The sequence below is a fragment of the Bubalus kerabau genome, chromosome 8 (genome assembly GCF_029407905.1).
Source record: "Bubalus kerabau isolate K-KA32 ecotype Philippines breed swamp buffalo chromosome 8, PCC_UOA_SB_1v2, whole genome shotgun sequence".
NCBI classification, from domain to species: domain Eukaryota; kingdom Metazoa; phylum Chordata; class Mammalia; order Artiodactyla; family Bovidae; genus Bubalus; species Bubalus kerabau.
The window spans coordinates 69,148,365-69,172,629 of NC_073631.1; the positions used below are offsets into that span (position 1 = coordinate 69,148,365).

At 44.3% G+C, this 24,265-nt stretch overlaps 1 protein-coding gene across 1 annotated transcript in view; it reads left to right on the forward strand.

Moving 5' to 3' along the window:
• Positions 1 to 24,265, forward strand: part of NOD1 (nucleotide binding oligomerization domain containing 1) — a 41,421-nt gene that overhangs the window by 11,561 nt on the left and 5,595 nt on the right. The window contains exons 4-10 of the mRNA XM_055590484.1: positions 812 to 895; positions 2,134 to 2,217; positions 3,630 to 3,713; positions 10,917 to 11,000; positions 12,093 to 12,176; positions 16,698 to 16,781; positions 21,604 to 21,687. Coding sequence (XP_055446459.1) covers positions 812 to 895; positions 2,134 to 2,217; positions 3,630 to 3,713; positions 10,917 to 11,000; positions 12,093 to 12,176; positions 16,698 to 16,781; positions 21,604 to 21,687 — 588 coding nt within the window. The remainder of the gene's footprint in view (positions 1 to 811; positions 896 to 2,133; positions 2,218 to 3,629; positions 3,714 to 10,916; positions 11,001 to 12,092; positions 12,177 to 16,697; positions 16,782 to 21,603; positions 21,688 to 24,265) is intronic.

Sequence of the window (24,265 nt, forward strand, 5' to 3'; positions counted from 1 at the left end):
CCAAATCATAATATCCCGCTAGTATAGCACTTTTGAAGAGCATTTTAAGTGTGCAGCTGGCCCTTGTCCAGGAGTTATCCATCATCCCAAGGCCCTCTTTTTTTTGCCCCCTCTCAAAGCTTGGCCTGCTCCAAGCAGCACTGGCATTAAAGAGGAATGGCAGAGTGTGGTTGCCAAGGCCTGCCTTGTTTGACTGTTTCTCCCTTGCCATTGAACTTCCCACACAGAACCACACCACAGGAGCTGTCTCCCTTGACTAGCCTTTTCAGGTGGCAAGGCAAGTGTAGCATGTGCATTTCCAGATGGAAAGACTCTTGGCATTTTGGGTGGGACAGTCCACGTGGGGACTGTCCTGCCTTTTGCAGGACCCCTAACATCTCTGGCCCCACTTTCGAGATGATGGAACATCCTCTCCCCCAGCCTCATAACCACTAAATGCAGCTCCACATGCTTCCAAATCCCATAGCCCCTTGTGAACAGTGAGAGCCACATTGACACAGAGGCCCCTGGCAAATGCAGTATATCAGAGGGGGCTGGCCACATGTGTCCTTCAGGTGTCCCTCGTAGCCCTTGTGTTGAGTCAGAGCTGTGCTGTAGCCTTGTCAATGGGCTGATTCTGGTGGGTTTCTTAGACCCCATGAAGACCAGGTTCTATAGGGGCCATTTGACTGGCTACTATGGCCAGTCTCTCTGGGGGCATTTATAGCTGGGAAAACTCCAGGACCTATGAGCTTCAGAACCTTGTGGAATTAATGTTCTTTCACAGTGAGAATCTGCTCTGATTCTTAAATTTCTTTACTGTTTTTTTCAGACTCAGTGTGAACCAGATCACTGACAGTGGGGTGAAGGTGCTATATGAAGAGCTGACCAAATACAAGATTCTCACATTTTTAGGGTATGTATTTCTCAAGAACACTGGGACAGCTATGTAGTAAGAATAGAGAGTAGCAGGAAATTACCCTTCCTATGGATCACTGGATGGTTGAGACTGATGTCCCTGAACACCAGGAAAAGCATTGGACTGGGAGCCAGGAATCCTGGGTTCTGCTTTTGGCTCAGCCAGCAGCTCACTCTTTGAGAAAGTCAGGAAATCTCACTGAACCCAGCCCTCTCATCCCCCTTGTATAATTGGGATCCTAATATAGGCATATAGTTTTACAGGTGGTGATTGAGAGATGTAATGGCTGCATACCTGGGGATATGTTTTATGAACGTGAGAATACTGTTTATGTGGTAGATTTTGCTACTGTGGGTCCATGATCTGTTGTCCAGAAACCCTGGAGCATGACACGAATCAGAAATCAGTGTTCCTACTACTGGCGGTGGCATGACCCCGTTTTCCATACTTTAATATTTCTGCAGCAAAATGTAGAAACAGTCAAACCAGTTGAGATAAAGACCATGAACAGCACCACATTGGTTGTCAAAATAGTTACAAAGAAGTTTGGGTTTGGGGAGCCTTTGGGATCTTGGAGTTTGAGATGAGGGGCTGTGGGCCAGCCTGGCCAGCCCCATGGCGGCTGTGGACTCTATGAGCTGGAGCCGGCCTGTCAGCTTCTTGGGGCCTTAGTTTTCTCAGCCATCACATGAGGACACTGAAGCACTCGATCCCAGGTTGCTTTTTGGCTCTGGAGTTCCGGTGACCGTGGAACACTGGAAACCTGTCTGCTTGCCAATTTCAACCTTATTGTTGAATTGGTGTCAAGTGGTAAACTGACTAAAAGGTAGACACTCAGGTGGTTCTAATGGTCAGAAAATGTTACCCCTCGAGATTATCCCTTCATCTCAAAGTGCCCCCCTGCCTACCATTTATTGAGCACTTACATGCAAGAGCTTGGAATGATCTCGTATGACCCTCATAACAATCCTGTGAGGAGCTGTAAATCTTACCCCTTGTTACAGGTGGAGAAACTAAGGCACACAGAGGCTGGGTACATTATCCCAGGTCATAAAACTGGGGAAACTGGCAGTGTTGGCCTTGACCCCGGCCTGTGGGACCCCTGAGCCCCAAACTCTGGTCTCCACGTGCCCTTCCTTTCTCTTTTTGACCCAGACTCTGGACATCAGCAGACAGCACTTACTTTAAAAAAATAATGGGGTCATAAATTCTCATGGCTGTGCTTTCTCTCGAAGCTTATACAACAACCAAATCACCGATGTTGGAGCCAGGTACATCGCCAGAATCCTGGATGAGTGCAAAGGCCTCACACACCTGAAGTAAGTGGGTGGGTGCAACGGGGTCTTCAGCAGCTTCTCTCGGTCACCCATTGTTGTTCAAGCAAAGAATAAATGTCACCCTAGAGCTGCCTTCTGCTTGCCCCAGGGCCTTATAGTTCAAATCAGGACACCTGTGTAGTGAACTGTGGGTGAGGCTCAGAGTTTGGAAGGGTATGCGGAGGTCCTGAGGGAAAGCCCTACCGTGTTGGGAGCGAGAGCCTGGCATTTTGATTTCATTAACTCCTGACAGGAGAAAGGCCACAAGTGTCCCCCTTTCTGGAGGTCTTTTTCCCCTGAGGAAGTTCCTCATTATCTTAGTCCATCTTTTGCTTTTGTAACAAAAGAACATTCCCAGGTGGCACCACTGGTAAAGAACCCGCCTGCCAATGCAGGAGACAAAAGAGACTCAGGTTTGATCCCTGGGTTGGAAAGATCCCTTGCAGGAGGGCATGGCAGCCCACTCCAGTATTCTTACCTAGAGAATCTCATGGACAGGGGAGCCTGGTGGGCTACAGACCATAGGGTCTCAAAGAGTCAGACACAATTGAGGCAACTTAGCATGCGTGCATAAACCCTGGGGATTTCGGTTCTGGGGACTGGAGAGTCTAAGGTTAATGTGCCAGAAGATTAGGTGCCTGATGAGGGCAAGATTCTTGGTTCTTCAGTTCAGTCGCTCAGTCGTGTCTGACTCTTTGCGACCCCATGAATCGCAGCACGCCAGGCCTCCCTGTCCATCACCAACTCCCGGAGTTCACTCAGACCCACGTGGTGCCTTCTTGCTGCGTCCTCACATGGTGAAAAAGGGGGAGAGGGAGCATTCTTGGACTTCACTTATAAGTCACTAATCCCATTTGTGAGGGCTGTTATGCATAACCTTATCACTTCCCAAAGGCCCCATCTCCTAGTATCTTAATATCTAGGGGTTAGGATTTCAACATATAGATTCTGGTGGGGTGAGGGAGGCAAACATTCAGGCCACAGCCATCTAGTTGCAGGCAACAGTTTGAACCTTGGCTGTATCATAGGAAATGTCCTGCTAAAGATGTCAGAGCACCGGGCTTGGAGGAGCCCCTGGTGCTGCTCTGGTGATGGGACCCTACCCCTTGACCATTTGCAGTTGAAGTGGGAACCATCTGGTCTGCTGATGGAAAGGAGTGATGCTCGGAGGTCATTTAAAGAATCTGAGGGAGAACTCGGATCCCTTAGTTTCTGCAGAGATTGTGTCCCCTGGAGAGGAGTGCTGACTTACTTTCCTCAGAGCTTCAGGCCCCTTCCTGAGGGGAAGCCCAGGGAAGGCTGCTGTGGGTCCCAGGAGAAAGAGGGCCCCAGGGGGCTCTGTGCCAAGGATGAGGGTGGCTGATGCTGGAGTTCCCTCACAGCTGGAGCTGATGTGTGCATGACTCTCTCTGCAGATTGGGAAAAAACAAAATAACAAGCGAAGGAGGAAAGAGTCTCGCTCTGGCTGTGAAGAACAGCAAATCCATCTTTGAAGTTGGGTGAGTAGAGGCGAATGCACGTGGGTGTTTGTATACGACCTGCTCCGTGTACACTAGTGCTTGCTGGCCTGTAATCTTCCTTTTTTGCGATATTTTTGTCTGGTTTTGGTATCAAGGTGATGGTGGCTTCACAGAATGAGTTTGGGAGTTTTCCTTCCTCTACAATATTTTGGGACAGTTTCAGAAGGATAGGTGTTTACTGTTCTCTAAGTGTTTGGTATAATTTGCCTGTGAAGCTATCAGGTCCTGGCCTTTTGTTTGCTGAGAGTTTTTCAGCGCTTGCAATTGGTCTGTCCATATTTTCCATTTCTTCCTGGTTTAGTCTTGGGAGCTTGTACCTTTCTAAGAATTTGTCCATTTCTTCTAGATTGTCCATTTTATTGGCATATAGTTGCTCGTAGTAGTCTCTTACAATCCCTTGTATTTCTGTAGTGTTCATAGTATCTTCTTTTTCATTTCTAATTTTATTGATTTCAGCCCTCTCCCTTTATTTCTTGATGACTCTGGCTAAAGGTTTATCAATTTTGTTTATCTTTTCAAAGAACTAGCTTTTAGTTTCATTGACCTTTCCTATTTTGTCTTTGTTTAATTTATTTCTGCTCTGATCTTTGTGATTTTTTTCCTACTAACTTTGGGCTTTGTTTGTTCTTTCTGATTGCTTTAGGTGTAAGTTTAGGTTGTTTGTTTGAGATTTTTCTAATTTCCTGAGGTAAGATTATATTGCTATAAACTTCCTTCTTAGAACAACTTTTGCTGCTTTCCATGGGTTTTCGATTGCTGTGCTTTTTGTTTTCATTTGTCTCTAGGTATTTTTTTAATTTCCTCTTTGATTTCTTCAGTGATCCATTGTTTTCTTAGTAGCCTGTTGTTTGTCGTTGTTTAGTCTCTAAGTTGTGTCCAGCTCTTTTGCTTCCCCGTGGACTGTAGCCCACCAGGCTTCTCTATATATGGGATTTCACAGGCAAGAATACTGGAGTGGGTTGCCATTTACTTCTCCAGGGGATCTTCCCAACCCAGGGATCAAACCCATGTGTCTTGCATTGGCAGGCGGGTTCTTTATCACTGAGCCACCTGGAAAGCCCAGCATATTGTTTAGCCTCTGCCGGGGTCCAGCCCCAGCTGATCCAGGGTATTCGAAGCGGGGACGGCGTCGGCGACCTATTTAATTATTTATTCATCAAAGATATAAAGAGTAATAGAATGAGGATAGCTCAGTAGGAAAATTCAGTGGAGAAAAGAAGCTGAGTAGCTTGGTTTACGCGGGGGACCAATAAAACTTCAAGACAAGAAGCTTGCACCACTTACGTAGGCCACAGGCGTCCTTCCGTTCTCCCGAAGGAGAGGAGACACTGAGGCCTCCCCGGTCGGATCTTAGAAGCCCAGGCATAATTAGTAAGCATGGTGGGTTCCGTGCTCCAGATGGAGACTCAGCCAGGGTGAGAGAGAGACATGGGGAGACCAGTCTTTCGAGGAACTGATCCCAATTCTTTATTTTCCATGGTCTACTTTTATACACTGAGATGTTATGCAAAAGGCACGCGGGGTCAGCAGTCCTGACTTTTATCAAAGTCAGGTGCTTCATACAAATGTATACAGAGGTCTTAGGGGTGTTACATCATCTTCTGGCCAGGGGGCCTGCTGACAATTTACGACCCTCTCCTTGTGACAGCGGTCACCAACCAGGACACTTATTTCTCCAGGGGTGATTATTCTTAAAACAGATGCCACCCAAATAAAGTTACATTCCTATAGGGTGAGGGTGTAGTGGGTTTTAGTTAAGGAAAGAATTTACTTAGCCTAAGGTCTAATGTGATTTATATCAAAGGTTAATACTTATTTCTTTTATATATTCATTAATGTGTGTAAAGGCAGGGGATATGGAGACTTAGCAACATTGGCTCAACAAATGAAAAAACCCTTCACCAATACAATTTCTAATCAGCCCATTATACTTATACTAATAGCTTTCTAACTTTTCTAAAGAACCTGTTTTTAGAGGGTTTAAAGCATCTCGTGCCTCTCACGGTTGGGAGGCTGTGAGCAATCACATGTGGCCGGACAAGCCTGTCAGGCAGGCTAGAGAACCTTCAGAGGAGTTTGTAGGTTGAAACATTCCTATCACACCCAGGAATTATTATTAACTGGAGCTCTAAGTTAACTCCTTCTCCGAAAGAGGTGGTGGGGGACAGCCCCCCGTAAAGTCAGAGGTGTAGGTGAGAGCACAAAGTAGTAAAGTAGGCAGGCTCTGGTTATGGGGGTAGATGCTCGAGGATTTCCAGGGGGACTCCTGAGGCTCGATCCTGCCTTTGCGTATGTCGAGCCTCCTTCCTCATGACCTTTGCCATGGGCGGAGTGCCTCACACCGGCCCCCAACAAGCCTCCACATTCTGTGTTTCTTACAGTTCTTTTCTTCAGGTGATTTCTAATCTCATAGTGTTGTGGTTGGAAAAGATGCTTGACAAGATTTCAGTTTTCTTAAATTTACTGAGGCTTGCTTTATGACCCAGCATGTGATCAGTCCTGGAGAATGTTCCATGTGCACTTGAGAAGAATGTGTATCCTGCTGCTTTTGGATGGAATGCTCTATAAATTAAGTCCATCTGGTCTAATAGTGTCATTTAAGGCCTATGTTTCCTTATTTTCTTTCTGGATGATCTGTCCATTGATGTAAGTGGGGTATTGGTAAAGAATCCGCCTGCAATGCAGGAGACCCTGGTTCGATTCCTGGGTCAGGAAGATCCCCTGGAGAAGGGAAAGGCTACCCACTCCAGTATTCTGGCCTAGAGAATTCCATGGACAATCCATGGAGTCGCAAAGAGTTGGACACGACTGAGCCACTTTCACTTTCACCATTATTGTGGTACTGTTGATTTATCCTTTTCTGGCTGTTAGTATTTGCCTTATATATTGTGGTGCTCCTATATTGTATTTTGGGTACATATATATTTACAGTTGTTACATTTTCTTAAATTGATCCCTCGATCGTTATGCAGTGTCCTTCTTTGTTTCTTGTAACAGTTTTTAAAGTCTGTTTTGTCTGATAGGAGTATTGCTACTCCAGCTTTCTTTTGATTTGTATTTGCATGGAATACCTTTTTCCATCCCCTCACTTTCAGTCTGTATGTGTCCTAGATCTAAAATCAGTCCATTGTAGACTGTGTGTATGTGTGTGTGTGTGTGTCTTGTACCCCATTTAGCCAGTCTGTGTCTTTTGGTTGGGGCACTTAATCCATTCACATTTAAGGTAATTATCAGCATATATATTTTTATTGCCATTTTGTTTATGTTTTGGAATTTTTGTAGGTCTTTTTACTTCCTCTTTTGTTCTCTTGTGACCTGATGACTGAGTGTAGTGTTGTGTTTGGATCCCTCTTTCTTTTTCTGTGTATGTATCGATTGTAGATTTTCTGTCATTACCATGAGGTTTTGATACAGCAGTCTGTATATAAACGAGATTGTTTTAAGCTTCTGATCTCTTAATTTCAAATGCATTTCCAGTATTCTGCATTTATATTCTCCTCATGGTTGCTGGTTTTGAGGTCATATTTGTGTGTGGATGATATCCTACCTTTATATATGTTTGATTATACTGGTAAGCTTTTCCATTCGTGATTTTCTTATTTCTAGTGTGGCCTTTTTTTCCCCACCTAGAGAAGTTCCTTTAGCATTTGTCATAGAGCTGCTTTAGTGATGATGAATTCTCTTAGCTTCTGCTTGTCTGTAAAGCTTTTGATTTCTCCATCAAATGTGGACGAGAGCCTTGCTGGGTAGAGCATTCTTGGTTGTAGGTTCTTCCCACTCATCACCTTAAATATATCATTCCAATCCCTTCTGGCCTACAAAGATTCTGCTGAGAATCTCTGGGTGACTATTTCCTTCCCTGTATTAGGGAAATTTTCAGCTATTATCTCTTCAAATATGTCCTTTCTCTGTCTCGCCTCCTTCTGGGACCCCCACAATGCAAATGTTGTTGCATTTTATGTTATCCCAGAGGTCTCTTGGACTGTCCTCATTTCTTCTCATCCTTTTTTCTTCATTCTGTTTTGTGGCGGTCTTCATTTTGTCTAACTTTCTGTGACTGCAGTTTCTATTCCACAGGCTGCAGAGTTATAGTCCCTTTTGCTTCTGCTGTCTGCCCCCTCATGGATGAAGCTGTCTGAGAGGCTTGTGCAGGCTTCCTGGAGGGTGAGACTAGTTCCCATCCACTGGTGGGTAGAGCTGGGTCTTGTCCCTGTGGTAGGCAGAGCTGTGTTGGGGGGTGTGTTTAGTGGGCAGCTGTATGGTCAGGGGGAGAAGGCAATGGCACCCCACTCCAGTACTCTTGCCTGGCAAATCCCATGGATGGAGGAGCCTGGTAGGCTGCAGTCCATGGGGTCCCTAAGAGTCGGACATGACTGAAGCGACTTGGCAGCAGGCAGTATGGTCAGGAAGACTTTAGGCAGCCTTTCTGCTAAGGGTGGGGCTGTGTTCCCACCTTGTTGGTTGGTGGACCCAGGGTGACCCAGCACTAGAGCCTTCAGGCTATCATGTGGGGCCAGATTTTGGTGAAAAAATGGTGGCCTCCAGGAAGGCTCATGCCAGTGAGTACTCCCAAGAACTACCATCATCAGTGTCTTTGTCCCCACAGCAAGCCACAGACACCCTGCCTTTGCAGGAGACTCTCCAATATGAGCAGGTAGGTCTGGCCTAGGCTCTTATGAGGTGACTGCTTTTCCCCTGGGTTGGTGCATGTGCCCTCCAAGAGTAGAGTTTCTATTTCCCCCAGTTCTGTGGAATTCTTGTGATCAAACCCCACTGGCTTTCAAAGGCAGATTCTCTGGGACCTCCTCCTCCTGTTGCCAGACCCCCGGCCTGGGGAGCCTGATATGGGGCTCAGAACTTTCACTTTTGTGGGAGAACTTCTGTGATACAAGTTTCCAGTTTGTGGGTCACTCACTCGGAAGGTATGGAATTTGATTTTATCGTGAGTATGCCCCTCATACTGCCTTGCTGTGGCCTCCTTGGATGTAGGATATCTTCTTTGGTAGGTTCCACCATTTTTTGCTGATAGTTGTTCAGCACTTAGTTGTGATTTTGGTGTTTTTGTAAGAAGAGGTGAGTTCACATCCTTCTAGTCCACCATCTTGTCTCTGCCTCCCCTCTCTGGAGGCTTTTTTAATTCAATTTTTTATTGAAAATACATGTAACATAAAATTTACCATCTTAACCATTTTAAGTGTACAGTTTGATACACTTAAAATTAAGTATATTCATATAGTCATGCAACCATCATCATTATCCAGTTCCAGAACTCTCTTTATCTTGTAAAAAGAAACCCTATACCCATGAAACAGTAATTCCCCATTCTGCCCTCCCCTCAGCCCTTGGCAACCACCTTCCTACTGTCTGTCCCTGTGCATTCAGCTACTGTAGGTAGTCACGTAAGTGGTGTCATACAGTATTTGTCCTTTTGTGACTGGCTTCTTTTACTTAGCATTAGGTTCTCGAGGTTTATCCATGTTGTAGCATGTATCAGACTTTACTTCTTTTTTAAGGCTGTATAATACTCCATTCTATGCACATACCACATTTTGTTTATCCATTAATCTGTCAATGGACACTTGGGTTATTTCTACCTTTTAGCTCTTTTGAATAATGCTGCTATTGACATGGGTGTACATATATCTCTTTGAAGCTCTGATTTCAATTCTTCTGGGTATATACTCAGAAGTGGAATTGCTAGACCACATGGCAATTCTGTTTTTACTTTCTGAGGAACCACCATATTGCTTTCTATAGCACCTGTAGCATTTTACATTCCTACTAACAGTGCATAAGGGTTCCAATTTCTCCACATCCTCACCAACACTTGTTATTTCCTGGTGTTTTGATAGTAACCATTCATATAGGTGTGAGGTGATACCTCATTATGGTTTTGATTCAGGAGACTAAAGCTTTTCATAGTTACAATTTTCCCCTGATTTTAAAAGAAACATAAATAGTTTTATTTGTAAAATATGGAAAATATTATATGGAAAATATGAAAAGTTTAATAGAGATCATCTTCTCAAAAATAATTATCAACCCTAGATGACAGTTAAGCTTTCTTGATCTCTCTCTCTATATATATACTGTTTTAATATTGTAGACGTCAAACTATCCGTATAGAATTTTACTCTCTTTCTTCACTCAATCTCATGTCATGCATAGTTTCCCACTTTATTAAAAGTTTGATCTTTTGCAGTTATATTCACACACTTTTTATGCAAAATGCTGAAAACTCTCATTCTGGGGTTTTACAAGCCATACTGCCAGAGACATCAGCAGGCTACTTGCCTGGTGAGAGCATGTGGCTGAGGCAGCTTTGGTTGTGTTGTGGTGGGCCCAGCAGACTTGCTTTCTGTAGAGAGTGACCCTCAGCCTTTTAGAAATTGCTGACTCATATAGGCTCAGCACTGTTCTGAGTGGCTTTGCATATATTAACTCACTTCATTCTCACAACTCTATGAGGAAATGCTCTTCTTATTCCTGCTTTCAGACGAGGAGACTAAGACCTAAGAGACTACACACCACCCAAGCACGCATAGGTGGTAGGGGGCAGGGCCAGGTTGGGAACCCAATGTCTTGCCATACAGACCCTTGATTTAGCCAGATCCTCTTAAGGTTTTCTGCTGTGGGGAAGGGAATACAGTTTGTCATTGCAACTCCCCACCCAATCTACAACAATCTGAACAGCATGGTTTGATGTCCTCTCTACATACCAGGAAAATTGCTGATTAAGTTTCTCAGTGTGTTTCTTGATATTTGCTTTATGCAAGACTGACTATGCTTTCAGGAACATGTGTCTCCGCTGCTCAGGGTCAAATGGATATTGGGACCTGGCACCTCCCCAGGCCTTCCTTTCAAGCTCTTGTCAACCTGTATATCCTGTGACATTTCAGGGACGGTCGTGAGCTTAGGCTCTGACTGACAGCTCTCCAAAAACTCAGGGGTCAGAATTGGTTTCTAATTGTGTCTGACTTATGTTCACAAGGCTTCTACTGGTTTTGTTCCTCCAGAGCAGCTCACTAAGGGGCTGGTGGAGGGATTCATCTCCAGGCCACAGCTCCAGAGATGGAGCAGAGACATCTGCCTGTTGAGATTACACGCCATCTCCTGTGGCCACGAGCAGAAAATAAGGGGATGAGCATGAGGTAACTTTTACTGTCTCACCTCTGTCCTCAGGATGTGGGGCAATCAAATCGGTGATGAAGGAGCAAAGGCCTTCGCAGAGGCTCTGAGGAACCACCCCAGCTTGACCAACCTGAGGTAACTGCTGCTTTCTGAGACCCAGTGTCTTCAGGGCCAACCTGGTCACTCAGTGCACCTCTTGTTTTACCAGGGGAGGAACCAAGGGGAAGAGGGTGGCTGGCATTCCTAACAGGGAAGGTATTTGTGTGTGTGGTTCTACTTTTTCCAGAACATTTGTATTGACATAGAAGATAGGCATACAGTAAGGTACATCATGGTTAAGTTTTCAGCTCCGTAATGTGACATGTGCACACACCCATCATATCAGACATGGGACACTGCCAGCCCCTTGGCAGTCTGCATGTGCCCCTTGGGGGTTGGGGAGGAATTCTTCAGTCCAAATAAAACCGAAAGGGACACGGGGCAGCTTATTTCTGCCCCTTCTTCATTCTCAGGATGGTGCTGGGACAAGAGGGGACCTTTCATCTCCGTAAACAGACTTGGTCCTTCCCGGCCCTCCTTTAAACCTCTGGCTGAAGCCCTGAGACCTGGGTGTCTCTTGGTTGCCTGTGTTCTTGCTGTCAATTACAGAGAGTCTCCTATGGTAGGGGAAGTAGCAGAGTTCCTTCCTTATGAGAACAGAGAGTTCCCTAGGCCTCACTGATGTGTGCCTGTAGGTGTCAGCATCCAAAGCAGAGCTGGCCAAGCCTCTTCAGCCCGCTGTGGGCATTGTGACCAGATCTGGCCCATGTTTCATTTCCCTTCTGGCCTGTCCTCATGGTCTGAACCTGGGCTCTGAAGCAACAAACTCGAGCGGCTGCTGGCACAGCTGAGCACTTCTGCTTCTTGCTTTGAGTCAGCCCAGGCAGGGGCCACCTCCTGGCAAGTCTTTCCAGATGCTTTAGTCACTGAGTGTGTTAGGCTCTCAGTTGCGTCCGACTCTTTGTGACCCCATAGACTGTAGTCTGCCAGGCTCCTCTGTCTATGGAATTCTCCAGGCAAGAAAATTGGAGTGGGTTGCCATGCCTTCCTCCAGGGGATCTTCTCCACCCAGGTATCAAACCTGGTTCTCCCACATTTCAGGCAAGTTCTTTACCATCTGAGCTACCAGGCCAAAGGCAAATGTAGACATGTTTTTAATAACCTCCTCCAAATGTTTTTCCTTCCTAGTCTTGCATTCAACGGCATCTCTACAGAAGGAGGAAAGAGCCTCGGATGGGCCCTGCAGCAGAATGCATCTCTGAGAATATTCTGGTAATAACCAGTTATTTTGGAAGGTTAGGTCTTGGGGATTTTTCCAAAGACTGTGCACAGCCTAGAATCTTAACTGAAAGGCTGCCTTTGAATTGAGAAGGCTCTGTGCTGTGCTTAATTGCTCAGTCATGTCCAACTCTTTGCGACCCCGTGGGCTGTAGTCCACCAGGCTCCTCTGACTATGGGATTTTCCAGGCAAGAATACTGGAGTGGGTTGCCATGCCCTCCCCCAGGGCATCTTCCCAATCCAGGATCAAACCCACATCTCCCACATTGCAGGCAGATTTTTTTACCATCTGAGTCACCAGGGAAGCCTGAAAATTGAAAAGGCTCTAGGCCTTTCCTCAAAGGAAGGTTTATAATTTAATTTCCTCCTGGAGAAGATGATAGTCATTCCCAGAAGCACAGACAAATACAGAATGGGTGGAATGGGCCCTCGGAGCCTGAGTTTGAGACCTTAGCTTTCTTGGCCACTGCAGGCCTCAGGTAAATCAGAAGGCCAGCCATTCTAACTGTCAGGATATCTCTGGAACACCCCCAGATAAGCCTTGAAGGGTCAAACTTTCGCATACTTGTTTCAGTGTTCTCCCTTCTTCCTCTTACATTGTGTTTCTCCCATGCAGCCTCCTCCTTCCCCAGCTAGTCACATCCGGAGTTGACCTTCATGCTCCCGCTCACCTGTCCTAACTCCTCTCTGCATTCCAGGGCCACTAATTAATTAATGTTACCTTCTGAAAGTGCTCTTTTTTTTTTTTTTTTTTTGGTTCTTCTTTTTTTGGCCATTTACCATATTTTTCTTTTACTGTATTTTATTTACTTGCCTGTATCATAAATTCCTTCCAGGTGAGGAAGTTATATTACATGTCTCCATATCCTCCTCATGAGATATTGACTAAATTAGTTAACGTAAATGTCATTGTGAGAATTCCAACACTAGACCTGCTGCCCAGTAAGCTCATTTCCCTTTTCTCTTCAAAAAATCTCTTAAAAGAGTTTGAAAAGTAAAAAACATACTTTCTGAGAAAAAAAATATGACACTGAAGTCTGGAAAGTAGGAAGTGAAAGTACCTCCCCTTTCATGTTTCCTAAATATAATCTTCTATTTCTAGCATTTGAATGTATATTCAAATAAATATCCCTTTTCTTACAAAATAGAATTTAGCAAGTGGCTTAAAAAACATCTCAGCCATATATTGTACATATTTTATATGTCCTTTTATGTTGGGGTTTCTCAGTCTCAACACTGTTTTGACATTTTGGTCCAGATATTTCTTTTTTGTTGAGAGGCTGTCCTGTGCATTGTAAGATATTCAGCAGAATCCCTGGTCTTTGCCCATTAGATACTCTGTAGTGACCCCTAATTGTGACAATCAAAATTGTCTCCAGACATTGATTGGCAAGTGTCTCTGGATGGAAACTCACCCCAGTTGAGACTCACAGCTCTAGGTGGATAATGTCAATCCCCAGAATCTCTTGAGTACTGACCATAAATACATCATGCATTGTTCTCAGTCTTTTTCGTACAGGAACTCATTCTCACAACCATGCAAGGAGGGTTGTACCATTACTGTTAACATTTACTGATGGGAAAACTCAGGCCCAGAGAAGTTCAACCACCTGCTGTGGTCACCCTGCTAGTAAGCAATTCCCAGCTGGCTTATCTGACTCAGAGTGTCTTAAGTGCTATGCTCTTCAGCCTCATTCTTCCTCCTACCTCAGTCTCTCTAAAGGCTGCACACTCACAACTTATTTTTCCAGTTGCCTCTACTGATACTGAAATTTGTTCACATCTTACATTATGACCAAAAAAGACTACAATCAATACTGCATGTATAGAAACCTGTGTGTAATGTCTTTGCACACCATAAGGTCAATTTCTAGAAGTCTAATTATTGGTCCAAAGTGAAACACATTTAAAATTTGGACCCGTTCAGTTCAGTCGCTCAGTCATGTCCAACTGTTTGCGACCCCATGAACTGCAGCACACCAGGCCTCCCTGTCCATCACCAACTCCCGGAGTTCACCCAAGCTCATGTCCATCGAGTCAGTGATGCCATCCATCCATCTCATCCTCTGTCGTCCCCTTCTCCTCTTGCCCCCAATCCCTCTCAGCATCAGAGTCTTTTCCAATGAGTCAACTCTTCTCATGAGGTGGCCAAAGTACTGGAGTTTCAGCTTTAGCATCATTCCTTCCAAAGAACACCCAGGACTGATCTCCTTTAGAATGTACTGGTTGGATCTCCCTGCAGTCCAAGGGACTCTCAACACCACAGTTCAAAAGCATCAATTCTTCAGCGCTCAGCTTTCTTCACAGTCCCAACTTTCACATCCATACATGACCACTGGAAAAACCATAGCCTTGACTAGATGAACCTTTGTTGGCAAAGTAATGTCTCTGCTTTTGAATATGCTATCTAGGTTGGTCCTAACTTTCCTTCCAAGGAGTAAGCGTCTTTTAAAAATTTCATGGCTGCAATCACCATCTGCAGTGATTTTGGAGCCCAAAAAAATAAAGTCTGACACTGTTTCCACTGTTTTCCCATCTATTTCCCATGAAGTAATGGGACCGGATGCCATGATCTTCGTTTTCTGAATGTTGAGCTTTAAGCCAACTTTTTCACTCTCCTCTTTCACTTTCATCAAGAGGCTTTTTAGTTCCTCTTCACTTTCTGCCATAAGAGTGGTGTCCTCTGCATATCTGAGGTTATTGATATTTCTCCTGGCAATCTTGATTCCAGCTTGTGCTTCTTCCAGCCCAGAGTTTCTCATGATGTACTCTGCATAGAAGTTAAATAAGCAGGGTGACAATATACAGCCTTGACGTACTCCTTTTCCTATTTGGAACCAGTCTGTTGTTCCACGTCCAGTTCTAACTGTTGCTTCCTGACCTGCATACTGGTTTCTCAAGAGGCAGGTCACGTGCTCTGGTATTCCCATCTCTTTCAGAGTTTTCCACAGTTTATTGTGATCCACACAGTCAAAGGCTTTGGCATAGTCAATAAAGCAGAAATAGATGTTTTTCTGGAACTCTCTTGCTTTTTTGATGATCCAGCAGATGTTGGCAATTTGATCTCTGGTTCCTCTGCCTTTTCTAAAACCAGCTTGAACATCTGGAAGTTCACGGTTCATGTATTGCTGAAGCCTGGCTTGGAGAATTTTGAGCATTACTTTACTAGCGTGTGAGATGAGTGCAATTGGTGCGGTAGTTTGAGCATTCTTTGGCATTGCCTTTCTTTGGGATTGGAATGAAAACTGACCTTTTCCAGTCCTGTGGCCACTGCTGAGTTTTCCAAATTTCCTGGCATACTGAGTGCAGCACTTTCACAGCATCAACTTCCAGGATTTGAAATAGCTCAACTGGAATTCCATCACCTCCACTAGCTTTGTTCGTACTGATGCTTTCTAAGGCCCACTTGACTTCACATTCCAGGATGTCTGGCTCTAGGTGAGTGATCACACCATCGTGATTATCTGGGTCGTGAAGGTCTTTTTTGTATAGTACTTCTGTGTATTCTTGCCACCTCTTCTCAATATCTTCTGCTTCTGTTAGGTCCATACCATTTCTGTCCTTTATCGAGCCCATCTTTGCATGAAATGTTCCCTTCATATCTCTAATTTTCTTGAAGAGATCTCTAGTCTTTCCTTGGATGCACTCTTAAAAATGACAGAATGAATCTCTGTTCATTTCTAAGGCAAACCATTCAATATCACAGTAATCCAAGTCTATGCCCCAACCAGTAATGCTGAAGAAGCTGAAGTTGAACTGTTCTATGAAAACATCCAAGACCTTTTAGAACTAACACCCAAAAAAGATGTCCTTTTCATTATAGGGGACTGGAATGCAAAAAAATTGGATAGACACTACCAAATTGCCCTTCAAGGAATGATTTTTAAATTTTTTTCTATTTTATTCTCCTTCCTTTATTTATCCTTTCATCCATTGGGACAACAGGGTTTAATCCTCTTTACCACCAGAAGCATCTTGCCCTCTGTGCTTTACCCAGGGCACTTTCTGCTTTTAAGAACAACTGAGAGACTACTGGAACTTTCAGTCACAGAACTTGGGTCCTTCATAACTGGCAAAGTGATGATCACATTTTAACATGCATTTGGCAGGCTTTTCTAGGTCTTCATCAGACTGAATTTAGTAACAGACTGTCTGTGATGTTCAAGGGATCTTAAAGGCTGCAGGAGACCAGAGAAGCAAGCATTGGTCCCTTGCATTCTATGGGCCCCTGTCTTCTGTGAAATCCAAGAGCTTAGCAAGGATGGAGGGGAGTATGGGCTCCCCGACAACAGCAGGGCCAAGAAGTAGGAGCTTGGGTGAAGGATTTGCACTAGAAATGAACCTCCATTTATTGTCTTTGGGGCTCAGAGGCTGGGTTTGGAGCCTGGCTGTTTGCTGAGTTCTCAGCAAGTGATTAGCAGCATAAGCTGGAGACTCCTGGGCCAGGAACACAATGAAGGAAGGATACCAGGTAGGACTGACTGCCCTGAGTCCACTCTTCCTTTTTCTTACAGGCTCACCAAAAATGAACTTGATGACGAAGTGGCAGAGAGCTTTGCAGAGATGTTGAAAGTCAACCAGACATTGAAACATTTATGGTAATTCAGATTTCAACACTGTGCTTTAAAAAAAAAAAAACAACTTTGACATAAAATTAACATACCATAAAAGTCACTCTTTTGAAGTATACAATTCAGTGATTTTTAGCATATTTATAGGTTGTGCAGCCACACTACTCTCTAACTCTAGAACATTTTATCTAACCACCTCCCCTATTCCCCCAAAACTTGTATGCATTAAGCAACCACTCCCCATTCTTCTTCTCCCTTGGTTCCTGCATGCGTGCTAAGTCACCTCAGTCGTATCCGACTTTGTGACTCAATGGACCATCATAGCCCAACAGGCTCCTCTGTCTGTGGGATTTAGCATCTACTAATCTTATTTTCAGTCTCTGTGGATTTGCCTTTTCTGGGCATTTCATAGAGATGCAGTCGTATGATATGGGGCCTTTTGTTTCTGTGTTATTTCAGTAGCATAAGTTTTCAAGCTTCATCTATGCTGTGGCATGTATCGGCACTCCATTGCTTTTTATGGCTAAATATTCCACTGTATGGATAGTCTAAGTTTTGTTCATTCATCAGTTGGTGGACATTTGGATTGTTTCTACTTTATGACTGTTATGAATAATGCTACTGTGAACATTCGTGCATGTTTGTGTAACCATATGTTTTCTTTGGGGTATATACTTAGGAATAGAATTTCAGGGTTATATGGTTATTTTGTTAACTGATAAACTGTTTTCCAAAGTGATTATGCTATTTACATTCTCAGCAGTCATGTACGAGGGTCACCATTTCTTCACATCCTCACCAACACAGGTCTTCTGGGGTCATACTATCCTAGGGAATAATGAAGTGCTGTCTCATCGTGGTTTTGATTTGCATTTCCCTGACACTAACAATGTTGGGTGTCTTTTCATGTGCATATTGGCCATTTGTATATCTTCTTTGGAGAACTGGCTCCACATTCTTTGTTCATTTGTAAATTGGGTTGTGCTGTGGTAAATTGCTTCAGTAGTGTCCGACTCTTTGCTGAGCCCACCAGGCTCCTCTGTTGATGGGGATTCTTCAGGCAAGAATACGGAATGGGTTGCTGAGCCCTCCTCCAGGGTATCTTCCCCACCCAGGGATCAAACTCTTGTCTTTTACATCTCCTGCTTTGGCAGGTGGGTTCTTTACCACTAGTGCCTCCTGGGAAGCCTTAAGTTGGGTTATGTGCCTTTTAATTGCTGAGTTGTTGCTGCTGCTGCTAAGTTGATTCAGTCGTGTCCGACTCTGTGTGACCCCATAGATGGCAGCCCACTAGGCTCCTTTGTCCCTGGGATTCTCCAGGCAAGAATACTGGAGTGGGTTGCCATTTCTTTCTCCAATATGTGAAAGTGAAATCGCTCAGTCGTGCCTGACTCTTAGCGACACCATGGACTGCAGCCTACCAGGCTCCTCCGTCCATGGGATTTTCCAGGCAAGAGTACTGGAGTGGGTTGCCACTGAGTTGTTAGGATTCTTTAAATATTCTAGGTACGAGACATTTACTAGATAGATGATTTGCAAATATTTCCTCCTCTCTGTAGAGTTTTTCAATTTTGCAAATATTTCTTTTCAGTTTCTTCACAGTGACCTTTGAAGCACCAAAGTTTTTAATTTTGATGAAGTCCAATTTATTTTTTCTTTAGTTGCTTGTGCTTTAGGTGTCTTACTAAGAAATCATTGCCTAATCCAAGGTCACAAAGATTTCCTTTAAGTGTTACAGTTTTGCTCTTACATTTAGGTCCTTGATCCATTTGGAGTTTGTTTCTGTGTACGGTATGAGATTTGGGGTCCAGCTTTATTTTATTGCATCTAGATAATCAGTTGTGCAAGTACAACATGTTGAAGACTCTTCCCTTTTGAATGGCCCTAACACTTTTGTCAAATCAGTTGACCATAAATGTGTAAGTTTATTTCTGGACTTTCTATTCTGGTTGAGCCATATGCTTATCCTTATGCCAGGACCATACTGTCTTGCTTATTGTAACTTTGTAATAAGGTTTTGAAACCAGGAAGTGTGTGTTTCCAACTTTGTTCTTCTTAATATTGTTTTGACTATTCCGGGTCCCTTGCATTTCCACGTGAATTTTAGATCATCATGTCAGTTTCTATATATATATATATAGGCCCAGTGTGTTTCTTTTACATGTTTTGTTTTGTTTTTTTTTTCCTTTTCTTTCTGACCTGTAGACTTTCTTTTATGCCCTTCCCTAGGTGTCAGGCCAGCCTCTCCAGGGAGAACACAGTTAGGAGAGGGCTAGAGAGTGAGTCTTCACTCTGTGCGAGCACAGACCACACTGGCCAGGGTGAAGGTAGCCAGTGGGCCTGAGCACTGCCAGGCTTTTTAACCTCTCCTCCTACCCAGCCTCTTGCCAGGTCTAGGCTGCAGGCAGCTCAGCCTACCTCCAGCAAGGCGTAGGTGGTGCCAGTGGTTGCAACCATGGAAGGGATCATTAGGAAATAGCGGAATTGAACTAAATGCAGAACTCTGTGCCCACTTCCAGGTTCTATTTTTGCTCCTTTTGCAAAAAGTCCAAGTCACACTGTGGTCATGCTTACCAGAAGGTTACCACCTCTGCACCAAGACCCGGGGCCCCAGTCTGTGGGAGATGTGGCAACAGTCACTGGGTCCTGGCTACAGCATGGCTGCCTGTTCCTGTGTGCTTGGGCAGGAATGGTGACAAGAACTTGCATTGGGCACCATGATAGAGACTGAGAACTACTTCATACCCATCTGCCTATTGAAACTCACACACTCAGGGTTGTGGGGTTCTCTTAGTTATTCTCATAGGTCAGGCAGCTGAAGAACAGAGAGCTTCTTCAAGGATCTATAGCTGGAAGGTGGGGAGTAGGTGTAATTGTATATGAGGAGAGCTTTTAACCATGCTATACTGCTTCCTTGGAAGGGATTGGCTTAATTTCTGAAATCTCATCAGTCATGGTAATACAGGCCTTCATCTTCCTCATGTAGCTGCCTTCTTGGATCAGTGCCCAAAATTTCTAAAGGTCAAGTGCATTTGCAGCCTTTATCTACAAAAAGCCAGAGGAGAGGAGTGAACCCGTGATGATTAAAAAAAAAAAAAAGTAGACATATCACTGACTTGTGCTGCATTTTTTTCCTGGGTGGGCTAGAAGCACAGCCTCCCAGGGGAGCAATTCAGGAATTGTTCAGGCTTCTCAGCTCTATCTGAAACCTTCGTTTCATTGAGTCACTGTTACCCACCATAATGGGGTATACTCCTAGAGGCCCCAATCTGGATGCTTTTCCACTGGGACTCATGAATAGTTTCCCCTCCCTCCCTCCCTCTCAGATGTTGGATAGGACATGGCACCATTTTGGAAGCCTTTCCCCCCCCTCAAAGAAGAGAAAGCCTAGCTCTTTAAAAATACTTAACTTTAAAAGCTGCTTTGCCTTTCTCCAGCTACCTGGAAGGAGATATCAGACTGCCTGTTCCCAGATACGTTCCTTAGAATTTGTTGTTCAGACTGGTAGTCTCCAAACAATGAAAAGTGTCAAGCACACATGCATATATATGTTCATGTAGTAAAAGTACCTACATGTGAATATACAGATTATGCTAAAAATATACAGAAATTAAAAAAATTTATTGATGTATAATTTATATATTAATACAATGTTTAATGTCTGCTGTACAGCACAGTAACTCAGTTATATATTTTTTAAAAATTAAGTCTTTACTGAATTTGTTATAATATTGCTTCTCTTGTTTATGTTCTGGGTTTTTGGCATGTGGATTTGTAGCTCCCCAACCGGGGATCCAACCTGCATCCCCTTCACTGGGAGGCAAAGTCTTACCTCACTGGACTGCCAGGGAAGCTCCCTGCATGTTGTTTTTCATATTCTTTTCCATTATGGTTTATCACAGGATTGTGACTGTAGTTTCCCTGTTATAGTAGGACCTTGTTGTTTACCATCCTGTACATGATAATTTGCATCTACGAATCCCAAGTCCCCAGTCCTTCCCTCCACACCCTTCCTCCTCATTGCCAGCCACGAAGTCTGTTCTCTATATTTGTTGTGCAGTCTTTTTATTTTGTAGATAGGTTCATTTGTGTAATATTTTAGATTCCGCTAAGTGCTATATACGGTATTTGTCCTTCTCTGCTTAGTATGATATTCTTCTTAATGGCTGAGCAATAGTTCAATGTATATATATATGTGTGTGTGTGTATAAATACCACATCTTCTGTATCATCTCATGGCTATTTAGGTTGTTTCCCTGTGTTGGCTAGTGTATATAGTGCTGTATGAACATAGGAGCACATATATCTTTTTAAGTTATAGTTTTATCTGGATATATGCCCAGGAGTGCGATTGTTGGGTCTTATGGCAACTCTATTTTTTTAGTTTTTTTAAGGAACCTCCATACCGATTTCAATAGTGGCTGCACAAATTTTCATTCCCACCAACAGTGTAGGAGGATCCCCTTTTCTTCAAATCCCCTCCAGTATGCATTGTTGTTAGACTTTTTAATGATGGCCATTCTGACTGGTATGAAGTGGTACCTCATTGTGGCTTTGATTTTCACCTCTCCAATAATTAGCGACTTTTCATGTGCCTGTTGGCCATATGTATGTCTTCTTTGGAGAAATGCCTCTTTAGGTCTTCTGCCCATCAGAAAAGTTAAACATTTTAAAACATGTTGTTTATTCTCATGAGTCTGATCTAGACAATCTTTGCTAGACTGAAAGTTAAATGGATTCAGTTCTTCCTGACCCTGTCTCTCATTCCATCATACCCTTCCAACCCCCTAATGACGTGGACAGAGTTCATCCAGTATAACTTGATACAAAAGGTATGTGTTTCTTTCAGGCTTATCCAGAACCAGATCACAGCCAAGGGGATTGCCCAGCTGGCAGAGGCATTACAGAAGAACACTGGCATAATGGAGATTTGGTAAGACTGATCTACCACTTTTTGTGGTGGTAACAACAGTGATTATTTACTTAGCACCACTGACTATGTGCTATGCACAATGTAAGGCAATGTGCATTTATTTCTCATCTTTACAGATTGTTGGAAAGTAGGTAGTACTGTTTCCATTTCACAGATGTAGAAACTGAGGCCCAGACCCAGGTCACACCTAAGAGGAGAAGCTGAAGTTCAAGGCTGTGACTTCATAGTCAGGACTCTTCTGCAGTCCCCGTCCTAGATTGTACAGGGGCAGACAGACTGAGAACTGATTCCCACTGAGAGATGGCCTGGAGTCGGAAGCATCTTCTTTTCCTCTCTGGGCTTCCAGGCTGTATTTGAGCTGAATGTACTCTTTTCCAACTTCCTGTTTCTCTTCTGAGGACTCGCTTATGCCAGCAGAAGGAAAGCCCATGGCTTGCCTTACTGCAATGTTGTGCCCCATTGCGTTTCTCGTGCCTCCCATGGGACACATGCAGCCTCCACCCTCTTCCACCACAGGTAGGACTGGGCCTGGAGTACATTCAGGGGGGTTGAGGGAATGTGTGTCCCACTAGTAACAGAAAGGGCCCTGACTGCCTCAGTACTGATGTAACCAAGTTGAGAACAGAGGGACCCTGTGTCCTTGAACCCAGACCCCCAAGAGCTCTGGAATTTGCTCTCTGCCCCAGGCCTGGCCTGAGACATCCCAGCAGAGTGTGAGGCTCAGACCAACATGGAAAGCCTGGCAGGGGCCAGAGCCGGGTTCCCCTGGAGGACAGAGACTTTGGTTTGGTAGGTTGTAACTAGCATTATTTAAAGAATGAAATGGAGTAGAACACCAGAATGCTGTGTGCACACTATGAGATATTTCATAATCTAATTTCAGATGTGGGTGTGTATGTATAAATGTGTACCAGCATAGATGCTGGTTCACAATGTAAAATGTTCTCATTTGGAGGCAAAGCCAAAAAAATATTTGAAAACATTATGCTTGAGAAGAGATCCCAGGCTCCAAACAGATTGATGGAGGGGCTGTACCAAGTCATCTTCAAAGCCAAGCCTACTGCTCAGCCAGGAATCCTTTCCTCGAAGCACTGCATTTGCTGCTGACTCTGTTGTTTGAAGACAGCAGATAGAGGTGGGGAGAGGACAGGAGACCAGGCTGAAGGACAGTCTGGACCACAGCTGGCTTCCACTCTGCTCAGTGACTGGTTAGGATGGTTTAAGGACATGCAGCTGCTTTAATTCTGACTAGCTTGAAATGGCCTACCAAAGACCAGTGTTCCTACACAAAGAACTATTTGTATAGGACTAAGTATCAGTCTTTAAGGCATGCTGTGTAGAACCTGAACAAGGCATTGGTGTCAGGAAGGATTAGAAAAGAAGACAAGGAGGAAGTCTCAGGCGCTGGCCCAGGAGTGGCTTCACTCCAGTCCCTGGCTCATCCCAGAAGTCTCACTTCATGGGCTGCCAGGGCTGGGGTCAGGCTCTGCCCAGGGTCACCACTGGCAGAGATTACCTTGGGCCATCTCCTCGGACTCTCTTATCTGTAATGACATTTATGTCTGCCTCATCCCTGTTCAAAAAGAACTTGAGATATGAAGTCTCTCCATGAGTTATGCCTTCAAAGACAAAAATTAGCAGTATTCGATGACCCGGTGTCATAAATTACAGCACTTAACCACACTCTGTTGTAAGAGCTTTCTGTGAGGCTGTCTCCTCCAGACTGTGAGCTCCTTGAGGGCAGGGCCTGTGTCATGGTCACTGCAGAGTCCCCAGGGAAAGCACGGCATCTTAATTTGTTGAGTAACAAGTGAGTGCCAGGTGCTGTGACGATTCTGAGAATCCAGTGGTGAGCAAGAGGGACCTGCTCCATGGGTTTACATCTAGTGAGGAAGACACAGTAAAGGAAAAAATTATTCAAGTAATTATTTAATGACAATCATGATGAGTGCTGGAGAGGGGAAAGCTGAGACAGGAACCTAATACAAAGGAGAGTTCAGGGAAGGTCGCCTGAAGGAAGTGGCATTTAAACTAAGCCATGAAGGACGAATAGGAGATCATCAGTTGAGGTGGGAAGAAAGTGTTCTAGGAAGGAGAACGTCATGTACAAAAGTCCTGAGGCACAAAGGAATGTGGTACCTTTGAAGAACAGTGTGGAAGGGCCACAGGAGGTGGAGGTGATAGGGTGGAGACGAGACCCTGAAATATCTATAGGTCCTGTTGCATATTTTTGGTGTTTATCCTAAAAGCAGTAGAAAGTCATTGAAAGGTTTCAAGCAAAGAGGGATGTGCTCAGAGCCACACTGTTTAAAAAAAAAAACAAAACAAAACCACCCTGGCTCCGTAGGAAAGATGGTAAAGGCCAGAGGCCACGTCAAGGGACAGTTAGCAGGACAGCACAGTGGGGCAGAGAAGAGGTGATAGGTACTCAGATCAGGACGGTGGTGGGGAACATGTGGAGAGATTCCAGGGAGCCATGCTAGGGATATTTAGGAAACAAAACTTCGTGACAGAATATGAAGGTGGGGAAGGTTAACCTCCAGGTTACTAACTTGCACAACTGGAGGAAGAGTGGTGC